This window comes from Ascaphus truei, unplaced genomic scaffold (assembly GCF_040206685.1).
Source record: "Ascaphus truei isolate aAscTru1 unplaced genomic scaffold, aAscTru1.hap1 HAP1_SCAFFOLD_284, whole genome shotgun sequence".
Taxonomy (NCBI): domain Eukaryota; kingdom Metazoa; phylum Chordata; class Amphibia; order Anura; family Ascaphidae; genus Ascaphus; species Ascaphus truei.
In genome coordinates, this window is record NW_027455794.1 from 130,492 (window position 1) to 154,818 (window position 24,327).

The window sequence follows — 24,327 nt, forward strand, 5'->3', positions numbered from 1 at the left end:
GACGGTAGGAGATGTAACGGGGGCGCTCTGACGGTAGGAGATGTAACGGGGGCTCTGACGGTAGGAGATGTAACGGGGACGCTCTGACGGTAGGAGATGTAACGGGGGCGCTCTGACGGTAGGAGATGTAACGGGGGCGCTCTGACGGTAGGAGATGTAACGGGGGCGCTCTGACGGTAGGAGATGTAACGGGGCGCTCTGACGGTAGGAGATGTAACGGGAGCGCTCTGACGGTAGGAGGTGTAACGGGAGCGCTCTGACGGTAGGAGATGTAACGGGGGCGCTCTGACGGTAGGAGATGTAACGGGGGCGCTCTGACGGTAGGAGATGTAACGGGGGCGCTCTGACGGTAGGAGATGTAACGGGGGCGCTCTGACGGTAGGAGATGTAACGGGAGCGCTCTGACGGTAGGAGATGTAACGGGGACGCTCTGACGGTAGGAGATGTAACGGGGGCGCTCTGACGGTAGGAGATGTAACGGGGCGCTCTGACGGTAGGAGATGTAACGGGGGCGCTCTGACGGTAGGAGATGTAACGGGGGCGCTCTGACGGTAGGAGATGTAACGGGGGCGCTCTGACGGTAGGAGATGTAACGGGGGCGCTCTGACGGTAGGAGATGTAACGGGGGCGCTCTGACGGTAGGAGATGTAACGGGGGCGCTCTGACGGTAGGAGATGTAACGGGGGCGCTCTGACGGTAGGAGATGTAACGGGGGCGCTCTGACGGTAGGAGATGTAACGGGGGCGCTCTGACGGTAGGAGATGTAACGGGAGCGCTCTGACGGTAGGAGATGTAACGGGGGCGCTCTGACGGTAGGAGATGTAACGGGGGCGCTCTGACGGTAGGAGATGTAACGGGGGCGCTCTGACGGTAGGAGATGTAACGGGGGCGCTCTGACGGTAGGAGATGTAACGGGGGCGCTCTGACGGTAGGAGATGTAACGGGGGCGCTCTGACGGTAGGAGATGTAACGGGGGCGATCTGACGGTAGGAGATGTAACGGGGGCGCTCTGACGGTAGGAGATGTAACGGGGCGCTCTGACGGTAGGAGATGTAACGGGGCGCTCTGACGGTAGGAGATGTAACGGGGGCGCTCTGACGGTAGGAGATGTAACGGGAGCGCTCTGACGGTAGGAGATGTAACGGGGGCGCTCTGACGGTAGGAGATGTAACGGGGGCGCTCTGACGGTAGGAGATGTAACGGGGGCGCTCTGACGGTAGGAGATGTAACGGGGGCGCTCTGACGGTAGGAGATGTAACGGGGGCGCTCTGACGGTAGGAGATGTAACGGGGGCGCTCTGACGGTAGGAGATGTAACGGGGGCGCTCTGACGGTAGGAGATGTAACGGGGGCGCTCTGACGGTAGGAGATGTAACGGGGGCGCTCTGACGGTAGGAGATGTAACGGGGGCGCTCTGACGGTAGGAGATGTAACGGGGGCGCTCTGACGGTAGGAGATGTAACGGGGCGCTCTGACGGTAGGAGATGTAACGGGGGCGCTCTGACGGTAGGAGATGTAACGGGGGCGCTCTGACGGTAGGAGATGTAACGGGGGCGCTCTGACGGTAGGAGATGTAACGGGGGCGCTCTGACGGTAGGAGATGTAACGGGGCGCTCTGACGGTAGGAGATGTAACGGGGGCGCTCTGACGGTAGGAGATGTAACGGGGGCGCTCTGACGGTAGGAGGTGTAACGGGGGCGCTCTGACGGTAGGAGATGTAACGGGGGCGCTCTGACGGTAGGAGATGTAACGGGGGCGCTCTGACGGTAGGAGATGTAACGGGGGCGCTCTGACGGTAGGAGATGTAACGGGGGCGCTCTGACGGTAGGAGATGTAACGGGGCGCTCTGACGGTAGGAGATGTAACGGGGGCGCTCTGACGGTAGGAGATGTAACGGGGGCGCTCTGACGGTAGGAGATGTAACGGGGGCGCTCTGACGGTAGGAGATGTAACGGGGGCGCTCTGACGGTAGGAGATGTAACGGGGGCGCTCTGACGGTAGGAGATGTAACGGGGGCGCTCTGACGGTAGGAGATGTAACGGGAGCGCTCTGACGGTAGGAGATGTAACGGGGGCGCTCTGACGGTAGGAGATGTAACGGGGGCGCTCTGACGGTAGGAGATGTAACGGGGGCGCTCTGACGGTAGGAGATGTAACGGGGGCGCTCTGACGGTAGGAGATGTAACGGGGGCGCTCTGACGGTAGGAGATGTAACGGGGCGCTCTGACGGTAGGAGATGTAACGGGGGCGCTCTGACGGTAGGAGATGTAACGGGGGCGCTCTGACGGTAGGAGATGTAACGGGGGCGCTCTGACGGTAGGAGATGTAACGGGGGCGCTCTGACGGTAGGAGATGTAACGGGAGCGCTCTGACGGTAGGAGGTGTAACGGGGGCGCTCTGACGGTAGGAGATGTAACGGGGGCGCTCTGACGGTAGGAGATGTAACGGGGGCGCTCTGACGGTAGGAGATGTAACGGGGGCGCTCTGACGGTAGGAGATGTAACGGGGGCGCTCTGACGGTAGGAGATGTAACGGGGGCGCTCTGACGGTAGGAGATGTAACGGGGGCGCTCTGACGGTAGGAGATGTAACGGGGCGCTCTGACGGTAGGAGATGTAACGGGGGCGCTCTGACGGTAGGAGATGTAACGGGGGCGCTCTGACGGTAGGAGATGTAACGGGGGCGCTCTGACGGTAGGAGATGTAACGGGGGCGCTCTGACGGTAGGAGATGTAACGGGAGCGCTCTGACGGTAGGAGATGTAACGGGGGCGCTCTGACGGTAGGAGATGTAACGGGGCGCTCTGACGGTAGGAGATGTAACGGGGCGCTCTGACGGTAGGAGATGTAACGGGGGCGCTCTGACGGTAGGAGATGTAACGGGGAGCTCTGACGGTAGGAGATGTAACGGGGGCGCTCTGACGGTAGGAGATGTAACGGGAGCTCTGACGGTAGGAGGTGTAACGGGAGCGCTCTGACGGTAGGAGATGTAACGGGAGCTCTGACGGTAGGAGATGTAACGGGGGCGCTCTGACGGTAGGAGGTGTAACGGGGACGCTCTGACGGTAGGAGATGTAACGGGGCGCTCTGACGGTAGGAGATGTAACGGGGACGCTCTGACGGTAGGAGATGTAACGGGGAGCGCTCTGACGGTAGGAGATGTAACGGGGGCGCTCTGACGGTAGGAGATGTAACGGGGGCGCTCTGACGGTAGGAGATGTAACGGGGGCGCTCTGACGGTAGGAGATGTAACGGGGCGCTCTGACGGTAGGAGATGTAACGGGGGCGCTCTGACGGTAGGAGATGTAACGGGAGCGCTCTGACGGTAGGAGATGTAACGGGGCGCTCTGACGGTAGGAGATGTAACGGGGGCGCTCTGACGGTAGGAGATGTAACGGGGGCGCTCTGACGGTAGGAGGTGTAACGGGGGCGCTCTGACGGTAGGAGATGTAACGGGAGCGCTCTGACGGTAGGAGATGTAACGGGGACGCTCTGACGGTAGGAGATGTAACGGGGGCGCTCTGACGGTAGGAGATGTAACGGGGACGCTCTGACGGTAGGAGATGTAACGGGAGCGCTCTGACGGTAGGAGATGTAACGGGGGCGCTCTGACGGTAGGAGATGTAACGGGGGCTCTGACGGTAGGAGATGTAACGGGGGCTCTGACGGTAGGAGATGTAACGGGGGCGCTCTGACGGTAGGAGATGTAACGGGGGCGCTCTGACGGTAGGAGATGTAACGGGGGCGCTCTGACGGTAGGAGATGTAACGGGGCGCTCTGACGGTAGGAGATGTAACGGGGGCGCTCTGACGGTAGGAGATGTAACGGGAGCGCTCTGACGGTAGGAGGTGTAACGGGGAGCGCTCTGACGGTAGGAGATGTAACGGGGGCGCTCTGACGGTAGGAGATGTAACGGGGGCGCTCTGACGGTAGGAGATGTAACGGGGGCGCTCTGACGGTAGGAGGTGTAACGGGGGCGCTCTGACGGTAGGAGATGTAACGGGGGCTCTGACGGTAGGAGGTGTAACGGGGCGCTCTGACGGTAGGAGATGTAACGGGAGCGCTCTGACGGTAGGATGTGTAACGGGGGCGCTCTGACGGTAGGAGATGTAACGGGGGCGCTCTGACGGTAGGAGATGTAACGGGGGCGCTCTGACGGTAGGAGATGTAACGGGGGCGCTCTGACGGTAGGAGATGTAACGGGAGCGCTCTGACGGTAGGAGATGTAACGGGGGCGCTCTGACGGTAGGAGATGTAACGGGGGCGCTCTGACGGTAGGAGATGTAACGGGGACGCTCTGACGGTAGGAGGTGTAACGGGGGCGCTCTGACGGTAGGAGATGTAACGGGGGCGCTCTGACGGTAGGAGATGTAACGGGGGCGCTCTGACGGTAGGAGATGTAACGGGGACGCTCTGACGGTAGGAGATGTAACGGGGGCGCTCTGACGGTAGGAGATGTAACGGGGGCGCTCTGACGGTAGGAGATGTAACGGGGGCGCTCTGACGGTAGGAGATGTAACGGGGGCGCTCTGACGGTAGGAGGTGTAACGGGGGCGCTCTGACGGTAGGAGATGTAACGGGGGCGCTCTGACGGTAGGAGGTGTAACGGGGGCGCTCTGACGGTAGGAGATGTAACGGGGGCGCTCTGACGGTAGGAGATGTAACGGGGGCTCTGACGGTAGGAGATGTAACGGTGGCGCTCTGACGGTAGGAGATGTAACGGGGGCGCTCTGACGGTAGGAGATGTAACGGGGACGCTCTGACGGTAGGAGATGTAACGGGGGCGCTCTGACGGTAGGAGATGTAACGGGAGCGCTCTGACGGTAGGAGATGTAACGGGGGCGCTCTGACGGTAGGAGATGTAACGGGGCGCTCTGACGGTAGAAGATGTAACGGGGGCGCTCTGACGGTAGGAGATGTAACGGGGGCGCTCTGACGGTAGGAGATGTAACGGGGGCGCTCTGACGGTAGGAGATGTAACGGGGGCTCTGACGGTAGGAGATGTAACGGGGGCGCTCTGACGGTAGGAGATGTAACGGGGGCTCTGACGGTAGGAGATGTAACGGGGGCTCTGACGGTAGGAGATGTAACGGGAGCGCTCTGACGGTAGGAGATGTAACGGGGGCGCTCTGACGGTAGGAGATGTAACGGGGGCGCTCTGACGGTAGGAGATGTAACGGGAGCGCTCTGACGGTAGGAGATGTAACGGGGCGCTCTGACGGTAGGAGATGTAACGGGGGCGCTCTGACGGTAGGAGATGTAACGGGGGCGCTCTGACGGTAGGAGATGTAACGGGGGCGCTCTGACGGTAGGAGGTGTAACGGGGGCGCTCTGACGGTAGGAGATGTAACGGGGGCGCTCTGACGGTAGGAGATGTAACGGGGGCGCTCTGACGGTAATAGACGTAACGGGGGCGCTCTGACGGTAGGAGATGTAACGGGAGCGCTCTGACGGTAGGAGATGTAACGGGGGCTCTGACGGTAGGAGATGTAACGGGGCGCTCTGACGGTAGGAGATGTAACGGGGGCGCTCTGACGGTAGGAGATGTAACGGGAGCGCTCTGACGGTAGGAGATGTAACGGGGGCGCTCTGACGGTAGGAGATGTAACGGGGGCGCTCTGACGGTAGGAGATGTAACGGGGGCGCTCTGACGGTAGGAGATGTAACGGGGGCGCTCTGACGGTAGGAGATGTAACGGGGGCGCTCTGACGGTAGGAGATGTAACGGGGGCTCTGACGGTAGGAGATGTAACGGGGGCGCTCTGACGGTAGGAGATGTAACGGGGACGCTCTGACGGTAGGAGATGTAACGGGGACACTCTGACGGTAGGAGATGTAACGGGGGCGCTCTGACGGTAGGAGATGTAACGGGGGCGCTCTGACGGTAGGAGATGTAACGGGGGCGCTCTGACGGTAGGAGGTGTAACGGGGGCTCTGACGGTAGGAGATGTAACGGGAGCGCTCTGACGGTAGGAGATGTAACGGGGGCGCTCTGACGGTAGGAGATGTAACGGGGGCGCTCTGACGGTAGGAGATGTAACGGGGGCGCTCTGACGGTAGGAGATGTAACGGGGGCGCTCTGACGGTAGGAGATGTAACGGGGGCTCTGACGGTAGGAGATGTAACGGGGGCGCTCTGACGGTAGGAGATGTAACGGGGACGCTCTGACGGTAGGAGATGTAACGGGGACACTCTGACGGTAGGAGATGTAACGGGGGCGCTCTGACGGTAGGAGATGTAACGGGGGCGCTCTGACGGTAGGAGATGTAACGGGGGCGCTCTGACGGTAGGAGATGTAACGGGGGCTCTGACGGTAGGAGATGTAACGGGAGCGCTCTGACGGTAGGAGATGTAACGGGGGCGCTCTGACGGTAGGAGATGTAACGGGGACGCTCTGACGGTAGGAGGTGTAACGGGGACGCTCTGACGGTAGGAGATGTAACGGGGGCGCTCTGACGGTAGGAGATGTAACGGGAGCGCTCTGACGGTAGGAGATGTAACGGGGGCGCTCTGACGGTAGGAGATGTAACGGGGGCTCTGACGGTAGGAGATGTAACGGGGGCGCTCTGACGGTAAGAGATGTAACGGGGGCGCTCTGACGGTAGGAGATGTAACGGGGCGCTCTGACGGTAGGAGATGTAACGGGGGCGCTCTGACGGTAGGAGGTGTAACGGGGGCGCTCTGACGGTAGGAGATGTAACGGGGGCGCTCTGACGGTAGGAGATGTAACGGGGCGCTCTGACGGTAGGAGATGTAACGGGGACGCTCTGACGGTAGGAGATGTAACGGGGGCTCTGACGGTAGGAGATGTAACGGGGGCGCTCTGACGGTAGGAGATGTAACGGGGGCGCTCTGACGGTAGGAGATGTAACGGGAGCGCTCTGACGGTAGGAGATGTAACGGGAGCGCTCTGACGGTAGGAGATGTAACGGGGCGCTCTGACGGTAGGAGATGTAACGGGGGCGCTCTGACGGTAGGAGGTGTAACGGGAGCGCTCTGACGGTAGGAGATGTAACGGGGGCGCTCTGACGGTAGGAGATGTAACGGGGGCGCTCTGACGGTAGGAGATGTAACGGGGGCGCTCTGACGGTAGGAGATGTAACGGGGGCGCTCTGACGGTAGGAGATGTAACGGGGGCGCTCTGACGGTAGGAGATGTAACGGGGGCGCTCTGACGGTAGGAGGTGTAACGGGGACGCTCTGACGGTAGGAGATGTAACGGGGGTGCTCTGACGGTAGGAGATGTAACGGGAGCGCTCTGACGGTAGGAGATGTAACGGGGGCGCTCTGACGGTAGGAGATGTAACGGGGCGCTCTGACGGTAGGAGATGTAACGGGGACGCTCTGACGGTAGGAGGTGTAACGGGGGCGCTCTGACGGTAGGAGATGTAACGGGGGCGCTCTGACGGTAAGAGATGTAACGGGGGCGCTCTGACGGTAGGAGATGTAACGGGGCGCTCTGACGGTAGGAGATGTAACGGGAGCGCTCTGACGGTAGGAGATGTAACGGGGGCGCTCTGACGGTAGGAGGTGTAACGGGGGCGCTCTGACGGTAGGAGGTGTAACGGGGGCGCTCTGACGGTAGGAGATGTAACGGGGGCGCTCTGACGGTAGGAGATGTAACGGGGGCGCTCTGACGGTAGGAGATGTAACGGGGGAGCTCTGACGGTAGGAGATGTAACGGGGGCGCTCTGACGGTAGGAGATGTAACGGGGGCGCTCTGACGGTAGGAGATGTAACGGGGGCGCTCTGACGGTAGGAGATGTAACGGGGGCGCTCTGACGGTAGGAGATGTAACGGGAGCGCTCTGACGGTAGGAGGTGTAACGGGGACGCTCTGACGGTAGGAGATGTAACGGGGGCGCTCTGACGGTAGGAGATGTAACGGGGGCGCTCTGACGGTAGGAGGTGTAACGGGGGCGCTCTGACGGTAGGAGATGTAACGGGGGCGCTCTGACGGTAGGAGATGTAACGGGGGCGCTCTGACGGTAGGAGATGTAACGGGGGCGCTCTGACGGTAGGAGATGTAACGGGGGCGCTCTGACGGTAGGAGATGTAACGGGGGCGCTCTGACGGTAGGAGATGTAACGGGGGCGCTCTGACGGTAGGAGATGTAACGGGAGCGCTCTGACGGTAGGAGATGTAACGGGGGCGCTCTGACGGTAGGAGGTGTAACGGGGGCTCTGACGGTAGGAGGTGTAACGGGGGCGCTCTGACGGTAGGAGGTGTAACGGGGACGCTCTGACGGTAGGAGATGTAACGGGAGCGCTCTGACGGTAGGAGATGTAACGGGGGCGCTCTGACGGTAGGAGGTGTAACGGGGACGCTCTGACGGTAGGAGATGTAACGGGGGCGCTCTGACGGTAGGAGATGTAACGGGGGCGCTCTGACGGTAGGAGATGTAACGGGGGCGCTCTGACGGTAGGAGATGTAACGGGGGCGCTCTGACGGTAGGAGATGTAACGGGGGCGCTCTGACGGTAGGAGATGTAACGGGAGCGCTCTGACGGTAGGAGATGTAACGGGAGCGCTCTGACGGTAGGAGATGTAACGGGGGCGCTCTGACGGTAGGAGATGTAACGGGGGCGCTCTGACGGTAGGAGGTGTAACGGGGGCGCTCTGACGGTAGGAGATGTAACGGGGAGCGCTCTGACGGTAGGAGATGTAACGGGGGCGCTCTGACGGTAGGAGATGTAACGGGGCGCTCTGACGGTAGGAGATGTAACGGGGGCGCTCTGACGGTAGGAGATGTAACGGGGGCGCTCTGATGGTTAGAGATGTATGGTGGGGTCTCAGAATAATATGAGCTGTATAGTGGGGTCTCAGAATAATATGAGCTGTATAGTGGGGTCTCAGAATAATATGAGCTGTATAGTGGGGTCTCAGAATAATATGAGCTGTATAGTGGGGTCTCAGAATAATATGAGCTGTATAGTGGGGTCTCAGAATAATATGAGCTGTATAGTGGGGTCTCAGAATAATATGAGCTGTATAGTGGGGTTTCAGAATAATATGAGCTGTATAGTGGGGTCTCAGAATAATATGAGCTGTATAGTGGGGTCTCTGAATAATATGAGCTGTATAGTGGGGTCTCAGAATAATATGAGCTGTATAATGGGGTCTCTGAATAATATGAGCTGTATAGTGGGGTCTCAGAATAATATGAGCTGTATAATGGGGTCTCTTTCAGTTAGAGGAGCAAAGATTAATGAATACCTGTTGGAGAAATCACGCGTGTCCCATCAGGACCCCGGGGAAAGAAACTTCCATATCTTCTACTACATGCTGTCCGGAGCCCCCCCACCGGAGAAGGAGCTGTACGGGCTCCTGCAGCCGTCCTTATACAGGTACAGACCCTCGGAGGTGGCAGGGACGGGTGGGCAATGCTTCTACTACATGCTGTCCGGAGCCCCCCCACCGGAGAAGGAGCTGTACGGGCTCCTGCAGCCGTCCTTATACAGGTACAGACCCTCGGAGGGGGCAGGGACGGGTGGGAAATGCTTCTACTACATGCTGTCCGGAGCCCCCTCACCGGAGAAGGAGCTGTACGGGCTCCTGCAGCCGTCTTTATACAGGTACAGACCCTCGGAGGTGGCAGGGACGGGTGGGCAATGCTTCTACTATATGCTGTCCGGAGCCCTCCACCGGAGAAGGAGCTGTACGGGCTCCTGCAGCCGTCCTTATACAGGTACAGACCCTCGGAGGGGGCAGGGACGGGTGGGCAATGCTTCTACTATATGCTGTCCGGAGCCCTCCACCGGAGAAGGAGCTGTACGGGCTCCTGCAGCCATCCTTATACAGGTACAGACCCTCGGAGGGGGGCAATGCTTCTACTGAATGTGCTATCAGCGCAGGGGGTAAAATAGGCTCTGGGATTGTTCTTAAAATGGGGGAGGGGAAGTGACAGAGCTTCCCTTCTATAATGGGTGGGGGGGGGCAGTGATAGAGCTTCACTTCTATAATGGGTGGGGGGGCAGTGATAGAGCTTCACTTCTATAATGGTGGGGGGGCAGTGATAGAGCTTCACTTCTATAATGGGTGGGGGGGGAAGTGATAGAGCTTCCCTTCTATAATGGGTGGGGGGGGGGGCAGTGATAGAGCTTCCCTTCTATAATGGGTGGGGGGGCAGTGATAGAGCTTCCCTTCTATAATGGGTGGGGGGGGCAGTGATAGAGCTTCCCTTCTATATTGGGTGGGGGGGCAGTGATAGAGCTTCCCTTCTATAATGGGTGGGGGGGGGGGCAGTGACAAAGCTTCCCTTCTATAATGGGTGGGGGGGGCAGTGATAGAGCTTCCCTTCTATAATGGGTGGGGGGGGCAGTGATAGAGCTTCCCTTCTATAATGGGTGGGGGGGCAGTGATAGAGCTTCCCTTCTATCATGGGTGGGGGGGGGCAGTGATAGAGCTTCCCTTCTATAATGGGTGGGGGGCGCAGTGATAGAGCTTCCCTTCTATAATGGGTGGGGGGGGGCAGTGATAGAGGTACAGACCCTCGGAGGGGGCAGGTATGGGTGGGCAATGCTTCTACTACATGCTGTCCGGAGCCCCCTCACCGGAGAAGGAGCTGTACGGGCTCCTGCAGCCATCCTTATACAGGTACAGACCCTCGGAGGGGGCAGGTACGGGTGGGCAATGCTTCTACTACATGCTGTCCGGAGCCCCCTCACCGGAGAAGGAGCTGTGCGGGCTCCTGCAGCCATCCTTATACAGGTACAGACCCTCGGAGGGGGGCAATGCTTCTACTGAATGTGCTATCAGCGCAGGGGGTAAAATAGGCTCTGGGATTGTTCTTAAAATGGGGGAGGGGAAGTGACAGAGCTTCCCTTCTATAATGGGTGGGGGGGGCAGTGATAGAGCTTCACTTCTATAATGGGTGGGGGGGCAGTTACATAGTTACATAGTAGATGATGTTTAAAAAAAAACATACGTCCATCAAGTTGAACCTATGCTAAATTTAGACAACAGATATTTTATCCTATATCTATACTTACTTATTGATCCAGAGGAAGGCAAACAAAAAACCCCAGTGATATCTCATAAGGGGAAAAATTAATTCCTTCCTGGCTCCAAGAATTGGTAATCGGATTAATCCCTGGATCAACATCCTTCCCATATATACTTATTTGGTATATCCCTGTATACCTTTCCCATCTAAAAAAGATGTCCAACCTTTTTATTTTAACACAGCTAAATATATAGTGATAGAGCTTCTCTTCTATAATGGGGTAGGGGCAGTGACTGCGCTCCCCATAATATTGGGGCAGTGACATAGGTACTTGTATATACTGGGTGGGGGGGGGGGGAGTCAGTGAGAGCGCTCCTCTCCGATAATGTGGGGGACGGGGAGAGGGTCAGTGACATCTATTATAGGATTGGGGGGTCAGTGTCAGATCTCTCAAATAATAGGGGAGGGGGCAGTTGCAGATCTCTCATAAGGGATGGCCCAGAGTCATTTGTACTGCCCTTGGGATGAATAGTTCTTTTGAAAGCTCCCTGTACTGTCCCCGAATATATTTGTATATAGTTATCATATCCCCTCTTAGACGCCTCTTTTCTAATGTAAATAAATCCAATATAGCTAGCCTCTCCTCATAAGTTAGAATGTCCATCACCTTTATTAATTTGGTGGCTCTTCTCTGCACTCTCTCTAGTTCCATAATGTCTTTTCTAAGGAGTGGTGCCCAAAATTGTACTCCATATTCAAGGTGTGGTCTTACTAATGCTTTGTAAAGGGGCATAATTATGTTTACTTCCATCTATTGCCCGTTTAATGCAAAATAAGATCTTGTTTGCCTTTGCAGCTACTGCCTGACTTTGGGCACTATTGCTAAGCCTGCTGTCTACAAGTACTCCTAAATCATTCAAGGATTCCCCTAATGTTTCCCCATTTCATTTATAAGTCGCCTGTTTATTCTTGCTTCCCAAATGCATAACCTTACATTTATCTGTATTAAACCTCATTTGCCATTTACCTGCCCACGTTTCCAGTCTCTCCAAGTCCTTCTGAAGAGAAATTACATCCTGCTCTGATTCTGCTACCTTACATAACTTAATGTCATCTGCAAAGATGGAGACTTTGCTTTTGATGCCAACTTCAATGTAATTAATAAACAAGTTAAAAAGCAGGGGTCCCAGTACCGATCCCTGAGGCACCCCACTCACTTTAGCCCAACCTGAAAAGTTCCATGTATGACAACCCTCTGTTGTCTGTCCTTTAACCAGTATTCAATCCAGGTGCAAATATTATTACAGAGTCCAATTTGCTTTATTTTGTACACCAACCTCTTGTGTGGAACCGTATCAAAAGCCTTTGCAAAATCTAAGTAGACCACATCAACTGCATTACCCTGGTCTAAATTCCTACTTACCTCCTCAAAGAAACAAATAAGGTTAGTTTGGCATGATCTATCCTTCATAAATCCATGCTGACTATTACTACTAATTTTGTTTTCCATTAGGGCAAGCTAAGCGCTACCACCTAGTGCGCTGGCTATATCGGAGAGGTCTGCTGCCTAATTTCCATTCAGAGTGTTTCGGAGACTTCAATAGGAAGCACAACACTCTGACTACTCCTTATCTCTGCATGGTTCTAAGTACAAGACACATACTTTGTGATCTTGAGACAGCTGCTACTGCTCACCATGACAGACCCACAGGCTCACTAAACTTTGAACCTGACGGTCTGGCACAAATGTGTGTGTATATTGATTTATTATTGTATTTACCTGGCTCAACTGAATTCATTCTGAGCGCACACATCATTTCAGGCTACACCCTTCACCTTCATCTAGGAGTAGTTTTCAAACGACAGTAAGTTGTATTGGAATCACTACCACCTCTAGTATAATTATATAGTTGTGGGATACTTTTATTGACAATAGTGTTTCCTGGCCTACACTGTCAGTTTGAATTAGGCACACAGTTAACCTCTCCGTTTTTAATTTAATTATTTTAATCACTTTGGTTCACACTATTACTGCTGCAATAAATATATTTTAATTGTTTATTAATAAATAATAAGTTTTAACATAGCTATCCTCTTGTGCGGCATATAGGGAGCTTTTCTTTACTTTTTTGTCCAACATTCCTGAATATTATCCCGTATTAAACCTTCAAGTAGCTTCCCCACTATTGAAGTCAGGCTTACAGGTCTGTAATTCCCCGGTTGTGATCTAGCTCCCTTTTTAAATATAGGCACCACATCTGCTTTACGCCAATCTTGTGGTACTGAGCCTGTGGAAATGGAGTCCTTGAATATTAAATATAATGGTTTGGCTATTACTGAGCTTAACTCCTTGAGAACTCTTGGATGTATGCCATCGGGGCCAGGTGCCTTATTTACTTTCATTTTTTCAAGTCTCTTATGAACTTCTTCCTCAGTTAACCAATTGTTCATTAATATGGAGGTTGTGGCTTCCTCCTGTGGCGCTACTATAGAACTTGATTCTTCCCTGGTAAACACAGAGGCAAAGAATTTGTTTAATACCTCAGCTTTTTCCTTATCTCCAATAATCTGCTTACCCATCTCACACTGAAAGGGTCCTATATTTTCTTTTCTCATTTTTATGTTATTAAGGTACTTAAATAACTTTTTAGGGTTGACCTTACTTTCTATTGCAATCCTTTTTTCATTATCCATTTTTGCTAATTTGATTGCCCTTTTGCAATTTTTGTTACATTCCTTATAATTCTGATACGATGTCTCTGTCCCTTCTGACTTCAAGAATCTAAACGCCTTCCTCTTCTTGTCCATTTCCTCCCCTACCTGTTTATTTAGCCACATTGCATAGTTACATAGTTACATAGTTACATAGTAGATGAGGTTGAAAAAAGACGTACGTCCATCAAGTTCAACCTATGCTAAATTTAGACAACTGATACTTTATCCTATATCTATACTTACTTATTGATCCAGAGGAAGGCAAACAAAAAAACCCATTAAGGGGGAAAATTAATTCCTTCCTGACTCCAAGAATTGGCAATCGGATTAATCCCTGGATCAGCATCCTTCCCATGTATACTTATTTGGTATATCCCTGTATACCTTTCCCATCTAAAAAGATGTCCAACCTTTTTTTGAACAAATCTATTCTATTGAAAACATTGGTTTTGACTTATTTCTTTTATACTTATTACCCAAGGGTATACACTGATAAGTGTGCTTTTCTAACAATGTTTAAAGACTGCCCATTTATCTTTTATTTTTCCTGCAAAAACATCATCCCATTGTATTACCACTAGATTAGTCCTCAGTTTCTTAAAGTCTGTGACAGATCTCATATAAGGGGGGGGAGTGACAGATCTCTCATATAATGCGGGGGAGGCAGTGAAAGATCTCTCGTATAATGGGGTGTCAGATCTCTCATATAATGGGGTGATACAGTGACAGATCTCTCATAAAGGGGTGTCAGATCTCTCATATAATGGGGGCAGTGTCAGATCTCTCATAAAGGGGTGTCAAATCTCTCATATAATGGGGGCAGTGTCAGATCTCTCATAAAGGGGTGTCAGATCTCTCATATAATGGGGGCAGTGTCAGATCTCTCATAAAGGGGTGTCAGATCTCTCATATAATGGAGGGGCAGTGACAGATCTCATTGGGGGGCAGTGTCAGATCTCTCATATAATGGGGGGGCAGTGTCAGATCTCTCATATAATGGGGGGCAGTGTCAGATCTCTCATATAATAGGGGGGCAGTGTCAGATCTCTCATATAATAGGGGGGCCGTGACAGATCTCTCATATAATGGGGGGCAGTGACAGATCTCTCGTATAATGGGGGAGGCAGTGACAGATCTCTCGTTTAATGGGGGAGGCAGTGACAGATCTCTCATATAATGGGGGGAGGCAGTGACAGATCTCTCGTATAATGGGGGGAGGCAGTGACAGATCTCTCGTATAATGGGGGAGGCAGTGTCAGATCTCTCATATAATGGGGGAGGCAGTGACAGATCTCTCATATAATGGGGGAGGCAGTGACAGATCTCTCGTATAATGGGGGAGGCAGTGTCAGATCTCTCATATAATGGGGGGGGGGGCAGTGACAGATCTCTCGTATAATGGGGGGGGCAGTGTCAGATCTCTCATATAATAGGGGGGCAGTGCCAGATCTCTCATATAATGGGGGGGGGGGCAGTGACAGATCTCTCGTATAATGGGGGAGGCAGTGTCAGATCTCTCATATAATGGGGGGCAGTGACAGATCTCTCATATAATGGGGTGTCAGATCTCTCATATAATGGGGGAGGCAGTGTCAGATCTCTCATATAATGGGGGAGGCAGTGACAGATCTCTCATATAATAGGGGGGCAGTGACAGATCTCTCGTATAATGGGGTGTCAGATCTCTCATATAATGGGGGAGGCAGTGTCAGATCTCTCATATAATGGGGGAGGCAGTGACAGATCTCTCATATAATGGGGGAGGCAGTGACAGATCTCTCATATAATAGGGGGGCAGTGACAGATCTCTCGTATAATGGGGGGGGGCAGTGACAGATCTCTCGTATAATGGGGGAGGCAGTGTCAGATCTCTCATATAATGGGGGAGGCAGTGACAGATCTCTCATATAATGGGGGAGGCAGTGACAGATCTCTCATATAATAGGGGGGCAGTGACAGATCTCTCGTATAATGGGGGGGGGCAGTGACAGATCTCTCATCTAATGGGGGGGGGGGCAGTGACAGATCTCTCATATAATGGGGGGGGCAGTGACAGATCTCTCATATAATGGGGGAGGCAGTGACAGATCTCTCGTATGATGGGGGGCAGTGACAGATCTCTCATATAATGGGGTGTCAGTGACAGATCTCTCGTATAATGGGGTGTCAGTGACAGATCTCTCATATAATGGGGTGTCAGTGACAGATCTCTCGTATAATGGGGTGTCAGATCTCTCATATAATGGGGTGTCAGATCTCTCATATAATGGGGTGTCAGATCTCTCACATAATGGGGTGGCAGATCTCTCACATAATGGGGTGGCAGATCTCTCATATAATGGGGTGTCAGATCTCTCATATAATGGGGGGGCAGATCTCTCACATAATGGGGTGTCAGATCTCTCATATAATGGGGTGTCAGATCTCTCATATAATGGGGGGGCAGATCTCTCACATAATGGGGTGTCAGATCTCTCATATAATGGGGGGGCAGATCTCTCATATAATGGGGTGTCAGTGACAGATCTCTCGTACAATGGGGTGTCAGATCTCTCACATAATGGGGTGTCAGATCTCTCATATAATGGGGTGTCAGATCTCTCATATAATGGGGGGGCAGATCTCTCATATAATGGGGTGTCAGATCTCTCATATAATGGGGGGGCAGATCTCTCACATAATGGGGTGTCAGATCTCTCATATAATGGGGGGGCAGATCTCTCACATAATGGGGTGTCAGATTTCTCATATATTGATACTCTGCAAACAGACTTCTTATCTTAATAAAACCCTCTCAGCCTTATCCTTGGCTGCAGTAAACCCCAAACCTTTATACTAGGTTTCGGGGGTCTGTGCAAACACTGGGCACCCCCTCATTACACTGGGGACCCCGGTGTATGTTGCAGGGACACATTAACCCATTCATGCCCCGTTTACCTTTCCTCTGGGTGCTGCAGCAGGTCCCCCTGCCGGTGAGTCACAGGAACGTTTCCAGAGCGTGAGGTTACCCGGAGCCATGTGCTTTCTCTCGCCCGATTCCCGGATCCAACTCCCGGGGTATCTCCTACCTCCGGAACCCCGATACATAGCCACATCCTGTAACTCCGGAACCCCGATACATAGCCACATTCTGTGACTCCGGAACCCCGATACATAGCCACATTCTGTAACCCCGGAACCCCGATACATAGCCACATTCTGTAACTCTGGAACCCCGATACATAGCCACATTCTGTAACCCCGGAACCCCGATACATAGCCACATTCTGTAACTCCGGAACCCCGATACATAGCCACATTCTGTAACCCCGGAACCCCGATACATAGCCACATTCTGTAACCCCGGAACCCCGATACATAGCCACATTCTGCGACTCCGGAACCCCGATACATAGCCACATTCTGCAACTCTGGAACCCCGATACATAGCCACATTCTGTAACTCCGGAACCCCGATACATAGCCACATTCTGTAACTTCAGAACCCTGATACATAGCCACATTCTGTAACTCCGGAACCCCGATACATAGCCACATTCTGTAACCCCGAAACCCTGATACATATCCACATTCTGTAACTCCGGAACCCCGATACATAGCCACATTCTGTAACTCCGGAACCCCGATACATAGCCACATTCTGTAACTTCAGAACCCCGATACATAGCCACATTCTGTAACTCCGGAACCCCGATACATAGCCACATCCTGTAACCCCGGAACCCCGATACATAGCCACATTCTGTAACTCCGGAACCCGATACATAGCCACATTCTGTAACCCCGGAACCCCGATACATAGCCACATTCTGTAACTCCGGAACCCCGATACATAGCCACATTCTGTAACTTCAGAACCCCGATACATAGCCACATTCTGTAACTCCGGAACACCGATACATAGCCACATTCTGTAACTCCGGAACCCCGATACATAGCCACATTCTGTAACTCCGGAACCCCGATACATAGCCATATTCTGTAACTCCGGAACCCCGATACATAGCCATATTCTGTAACCCCGGAACCCCGATACATAGACACATTCTGTAACCCCGGAACCCCGATACATATCCACATTCTGTAACCCCGGAACACCGATACATAGCCACATTCTGTAACCCCGGAACCCCGATACATAGCCACATTCTGTAACTCCGGAACCCCGATACATAGCCACATTCTGTAACCCCGGAACCCTGATACATAGCCACATTCTGCGACTCCGGAACCCCGATACATAGCCACATTCTGCAACTCTGGAACCCCGATACATAGCCACATTCTGTAACTCCGGAACCCCGATACATAGCCACATTCTGTAACCCCGGAACCCCGATACATAGCCACATTCTGTAACTTCAGAACCCTGATACATAGCCACATTCTGTAACTCCGGAACCCCGATACATAGCCACATTCTGTAACCCCGAAACCCTGATACATATCCACATTCTGTAACTCCGGAACCCCGATACATAGCCACATTCTGTAACTCCGGAACCCCGATACATAGCCACATTCTGTACCTTCAGAACCCCGATACATAGCCACATTCTGTAACCCCGGAACCCCGATACATAGCCACATTCTGTAACTCGGGAACCCCGATACATAGCCACATTCTGTGAGGACTTTCTCCGGCAAACCCACCCTGAAACTTACAGCCTAGAAATCGCGGGACTTAGTCTCTGAGAGGCGGCTTTTCTAGCTTCGAAACCAAGCCGGTTGCTTTGCTATTTCGAACAGAGCAACTTTTGAAAAGCCGCCCTGGCTTCACCGACAAGTCACAGGAAGGTCTGGTTCTCTGACTGGGGCTTCTCCTAACATACCCTCCGCTGAGCTATCCCTAGCATGGAGGTAGGAGGAGCGACCAATCAGATCATGGGAATTCCTCCCTGCCAGCCATTAGGAAAAGGGGCTCATCCTTTGGCTGACGTCAGAGGAGGGGGCGTGTCGAGCCGGCTCGGGATGCCCTGTGGGCGGGACATATGGATTGACCAATGGGAAACGTGCCGACATTCTGCCGCCTCCCCCAGTCAGCCCATTGCCACCTACTGGGCCGGCGCCACTGAGTCTGAGGGTCCTCCCCGCAGGGGGTCTCTGAACTCCGCCCTGCCCTGGCCACTCAGCACCCCGACACCTCTCAACATCCCGTCTCCTCTTTCAACTACTGACCCTATACAGACATGCCGGCGTCCATGCTGATGCCCGGGCTGACCGTCTAAAACATTATAAAGTACATAATAAAGTATACACATTGGGGAACCTTATACTTATAAGGGAAATGGATTTGGGATATTTGGGCTTGAAATCCAGGAGTCTGGGGGACACAGGGCAGCCCCAATGTAATTCACCCCGTGTACCGGCAAATCATGCCTGCTCGCCGGGGAGAATTAAAGGGCTTCCGGTAACTTCGGCCCCCCAACTCCTGCAAACAAAATAATTGTATTTCTACCCAAATATCCCCCCTAAAACTGACACAAGGAATCTCACCGTTCTAGGGCCAAGGGAACATGACAGCAGAAAAAAGCCGGGGTCACTTTAATTATTGTATTATCCCTGGTCCCTGGCGTATGTAGCGACCATGACCCCAGAGTTCCAGGGCTAACCAGAGGGCTTAACCTTTATTAGATAGCCTGGTTACCCCCTCCCGTCTCTGATACAGTGGGGGACAGTGAAGGGGCTCCTCTCTGCATGTTGTAGGTACAGATGTAGCAGAGGATATTGCTCTCGTGAGTAGAGTAACGCATCAGACTGACCTTTTTCATGCGCTAATCATTCATACACAATGCTGCGTTGTGTGTGGTCCACTACAGAGCGCCAGTGGTAGCAATTACTACTGCTATATCTGTATGCTAACCTTAGTAACATTACTCAGTACTTGACATGTAGGTATGTCTGCTCTAGTAACTGTACTCTGTATACAGAGTGTTGTAGGTATGCTGGTTCTAGTAATGGTATTCAGTACTTGGGTGTTGTAGGTGTGTCAGCTCTAGTATCAGTACTCGCTACATGGGGTATTGAAGGTATGTAAGCTGTAACAATAGTACTCGGTACTCAGGGTGTTTGTAGGTATGCCAGCTTTGGTATTCTGGGTTTTGCGGGCATGTTGGGTCTAGTAACAGTACTCGGGGTGTTTGTCGGTATGCCAGCTTTGGTATTCTGGGTTTTGCGGGCATGTTGGGTCTAGTAACAGTACTCGGGGTGTTTGTAGGTATGCCAGCTTTGGTATTCTGGGCATGTTGGGTCTAGTAACAGTACTCGGGGTGTTTGTAGGTATATCTCCGGGGGATGTGCAGACGCGGAGTCGGAGCTTTGGGCTGATGGGTATCAGCGAGTGTGTAACGCCATGAGGATGGTCGGATTCCAAGATCAGGTAAGTGAGAGCGTTACTTTCAGACGCGCTCTTATTAGAGAATATATTGTTGGATGCTGCTCTATTCCTCGTGCTCAGGAAGGTACAAACAGAAGTCAATAAAAACCCATCGCAGTGCACAACATTGAAAACTCGGTGTATACCTAACCGTGGTAGTATTACAATTATTATTATTATTATTATTATTATTATTATAATAGCGATACGATGATATCAGCTCTGGAATTAGAGCTACGGTAATACAATTGTATAATTGTAGGGAACAGTGCTATCAAAATGTAACAACTCTAAATATTAAAATGTTTTATACAAAATCTTATCCCATAATGGCTAAAAGTGCGATAGTCTGCTACTATCCATAAAGATGGCCATCATCTCGGAGGCTATATAAAACAGAAACTGGACAAGAGCACAACTGTCATAGTATAGTATGTTTCAAAAGAGTATATATTTGGATAAAGGTAAGTATTACACTTATGGGTTACCGCAACACTGTTCCAACTCTACTCACATGCGACAGTCGCCGCCCTGTAGGACTTTCTGAGTGCTACGTCGGTTGTGTGAGCTGCAGTCACGTTGGAAAACCAGAAATGCTGAGTCTATTGATCGGATGTCCCGCTTGCCCCGTAACCGTCTCCTTGTTCCCCTGATAGGAGGTCGGCGTTGAGTGACACCCACGTCGCATGTGAGGAGCAGTGGGGACGGTGTTGCGCTAACCCATGTCATTGTGATATATCAGCTTAATAGATCTGCTTTTTTGTACGTGTGATACTTAACTTTATCCAAATATATACTCTTTTGTAACATACTACACTATGACAGTCTCTTGTCCTGTTTCTGTGCTCAGGAAGAGTTGGATATGAAGGTAAACTTCTCGATTGGACGCACTCTTCTCTTTCTCCTCCATCACTCTCTCTCTCTGCTCTTTCCCTTCTCTCTCTCACAGGAGGAATTGAATATGAAAGACCTCCTCTCTGTAATGTGTTCTTACGCTTGCACTCTCTCTGGCTCTTTCGCTCTCTCTCTCGCTCTCTCTCTCTCTCTCGCTCTCTCTCTCTCTCTCGCTCTCTCTCTCTCTCTCTCGCTCTCTCTCTCGCTCTCTCTCTCTCTCGCGCGCTCAGGAGGAGTTGGATATGAAAGACCTCCTTTCTGTAATGTGTTCTTACGCTTGCGCTCTGTGATGTGTTCTCACTCTCTCTCGCTCAGGAGGAGTTGGATATGAAGGTCATTCTCTCTGGGGTGCTGTCTCTGGGGAATGTTATCTTTCAGCCTCAGGACACTGGGGGAGTGAAGGTGACGCCGTCTGCCATGGGGTGGCTTAAAGCTGCAGCGGTGAGACATCCTGTGGAGGCCTCACTCAGAGACACTTGAAAGTAGAGTACTGTTATGTTTGGTGGGTGCAGTCTCTAAATTAGGAGGTGCAGTATACAGTTTGGGGTTTAGCTTTTGATACCCACAATATACACATTAGCCAATTTCCATAACCATATCCAATGTACAACCTAATCTCATACCACAAATCTCTTATTATAAACTTTCAACCACTCCCCACCACCATCATAACTTCTCCAACCGCTGCTCCCACCTCCATAACCTATCCCCTCACATCCTCTGCTCCCCACCACCATAACCTATCCCCTCACATCCTCTGCTCCCCACCACCATAACCTATCCCACCACATCCTCTGCTCCCCACCACCATAACCTATCCCACCACATCCTCTGCTCCCCACCACCATAACCTATCCCACCACATCCTCTGCTCCCCACCAACATCATAACCTATCCCACCACATCCTCTGCTCCCCACCACCATCATAACCTGTCCCATCACATCCTCTGCTCCCCACCATCATAACCTATCCCACCACATCCTCTGCTCCCCACCACCATAACCTATCCCACCACATCCTCTGCTCCCCACCATCACCATAACCTATCCCACCACATCCTCTGCTCCCCACCATCATAACCTATCCCACCACATCCTCTGCTCCCCACCATCACCATAACCTATCCCATCACATCCTCTGCTCCCCACCATCATAACCTATCCCATCACATCCTCTGCTCCCCACCATCATAACCTATCCCACCACATCCTCTGCTCCCCACCATCATAACCTATCCCACCACATCCTCTGCTCCCCACCATCACCATAACCTGTCCCATCACATCCTCTGCTCCCCACCACCATCATAACCTATCCCATCACATCCTCTGCTCCCCACCACCATCATAACCTATCCCATCACATCCTCTGCTCCCCACCATCATAACCTATCCCACCACATCCTCTGCTCCCCACCATCATAACCTATCCCACCACATCCTCTGCTCCCCACCATCACCATAACCTGTCCCATCACATCCTCTGCTCCCCACCACCATCATAACCTATCCCACCACATCCTCTGCTCCCCACCACCATCATAACCTATCCCACCACATCCTCTGCTCCCCACCACCATAACCTATCCCACCACATCCTCTGCTCTCCACCATCATCATAACCTATCCCACCACATCCTCTGCTCCCCACCACCATCATAACCTATCCCACCACATCCTCTGCTCCCCACCACCATAACCTATCCCATCACATCCTCTGCTCCCCACCATCATAACCTATCCCACCACATCCTCTGCTCCCCACCACCATCATAACCTATCCCACCACATCCTCTGCTCCCCACCACCATCATAACCTATCCCATCACATCCTCTGCTCCCCACCATCATAACCTATCCCACCACATCCTCTGCTCCCCACCACCATCATAACCTATCCCACCACATCCTCTGCTCCCCACCATCATAACCTATCCCACCACATCCTCTGCTCCCCACCACCATCATAACCTATCCCATCACATCCTCTGCTCCCCACCACCATAACCTATCCCATCACATCCTCTGCTCCCCACCACCATAACCTATCCCACCACATCCTCTGCTCCCCACCATCATAACCTATCCCACCACATCCTCTGCTCCCCACCACCACCATAACATATCCCATCACATCCTCTGCTCCCCACCACCATCATAACCTATCCCACCACATCCTCTGCTCCCCACCATCATAACCTATCCCACCACATCCTCTGCTCCCCACCATCATAACCTATCCCACCACATCCTCTGCTCCCCACCACCACCATAACCTATCCCATCACATCCTCTGCTCCCCACCACCATCATAACCTATCCCACCACATCCTCTGCTCCCCACCACCATCATAACCTATCCCACCACATCCTCTGCTCCCCACCATCATAACCTATCCCACCACATCCTCTGCTCCCCACCACCACCATAACCTATCCCATCACATCCTCTGCTCCCCACCACCATCATAACCTATCCCACCACATCCTCTGCTCCCCACCACCATCATAGCCTATCCCCTCACATCCTCTGCTCCCCACCATCATAACCTATCGCACCATATCCTCTGCTCCCCACCATCATCATAACCTATCCAACCACATCCTCTGCTCCCCACCACCATCATAACCTATCCCATCACATCCTCTGCTCCCCACCATCATAACCTATCCCACCACATCCTCTGCTCCCCACCATCATAACCTATCCCACCACATCCTCTGCTCCCCACCATCATAACCTATCCCACCACATCCTCTGCTCCCCACCATCATAACCTATCCCACCACATCCTCTGCTCACCACCATCATAACCTATCCCACCACATCCTCTGCTCCCCACCACCATCATAACCTATCCCACCACATCCTCTGCTCCCCACCATCACAACCTATCCCCTCACATCCTCTGCTCCCCACCATCATAACCTATCCCACCACATCCTCTGCTCCCCACCATCATAACCTATCCCACCACATCCTCTGCTCCCCACCAACATCATAACCTATCCCCTCACATCCTCTGCTCCCCACCATCATAACCTATCCCACCACATCCTCTGCTCCCCACCATCATCATAACCTATCCCACCACATCCTCTGCTCCCCACCATCATAACCTATTCCCACCACATCCTCTGCTCCCCACCACCATAACCTATCCCACCATATCCTCTGCTCCCCACCATCATAACCTATCCCACCACATCCTCTGCTCCCCACCACCATCATAACCTATTCCCACCACATCCTCTGCTCCCCACCACCATAACCTATCCCACCATATCCTCTGCTCCCCACCATCATAACCTATCCCATCACATCCTCTGCTCCCCACCACCATAACCTATCCCACCACATCCTCTGCTCCCCACCATCATCATAACCTATCCCACCACATCCTC

At 52.8% G+C, this 24,327-nt stretch overlaps 1 protein-coding gene across 1 annotated transcript in view; it reads left to right on the top strand.

The window, feature by feature from the left end:
* The window catches only part of LOC142482965 (myosin-IIIb-like), a 197,069-nt gene that overhangs the window by 118,488 nt on the left and 54,254 nt on the right, over window positions 1-24,327 (top strand). Inside the window, exons 6-8 of the mRNA XM_075583083.1 lie at window positions 9,182-9,338; window positions 19,931-20,030; window positions 21,237-21,362. Coding sequence (XP_075439198.1) covers window positions 9,182-9,338; window positions 19,931-20,030; window positions 21,237-21,362 — 383 coding nt within the window. The remainder of the gene's footprint in view (window positions 1-9,181; window positions 9,339-19,930; window positions 20,031-21,236; window positions 21,363-24,327) is intronic.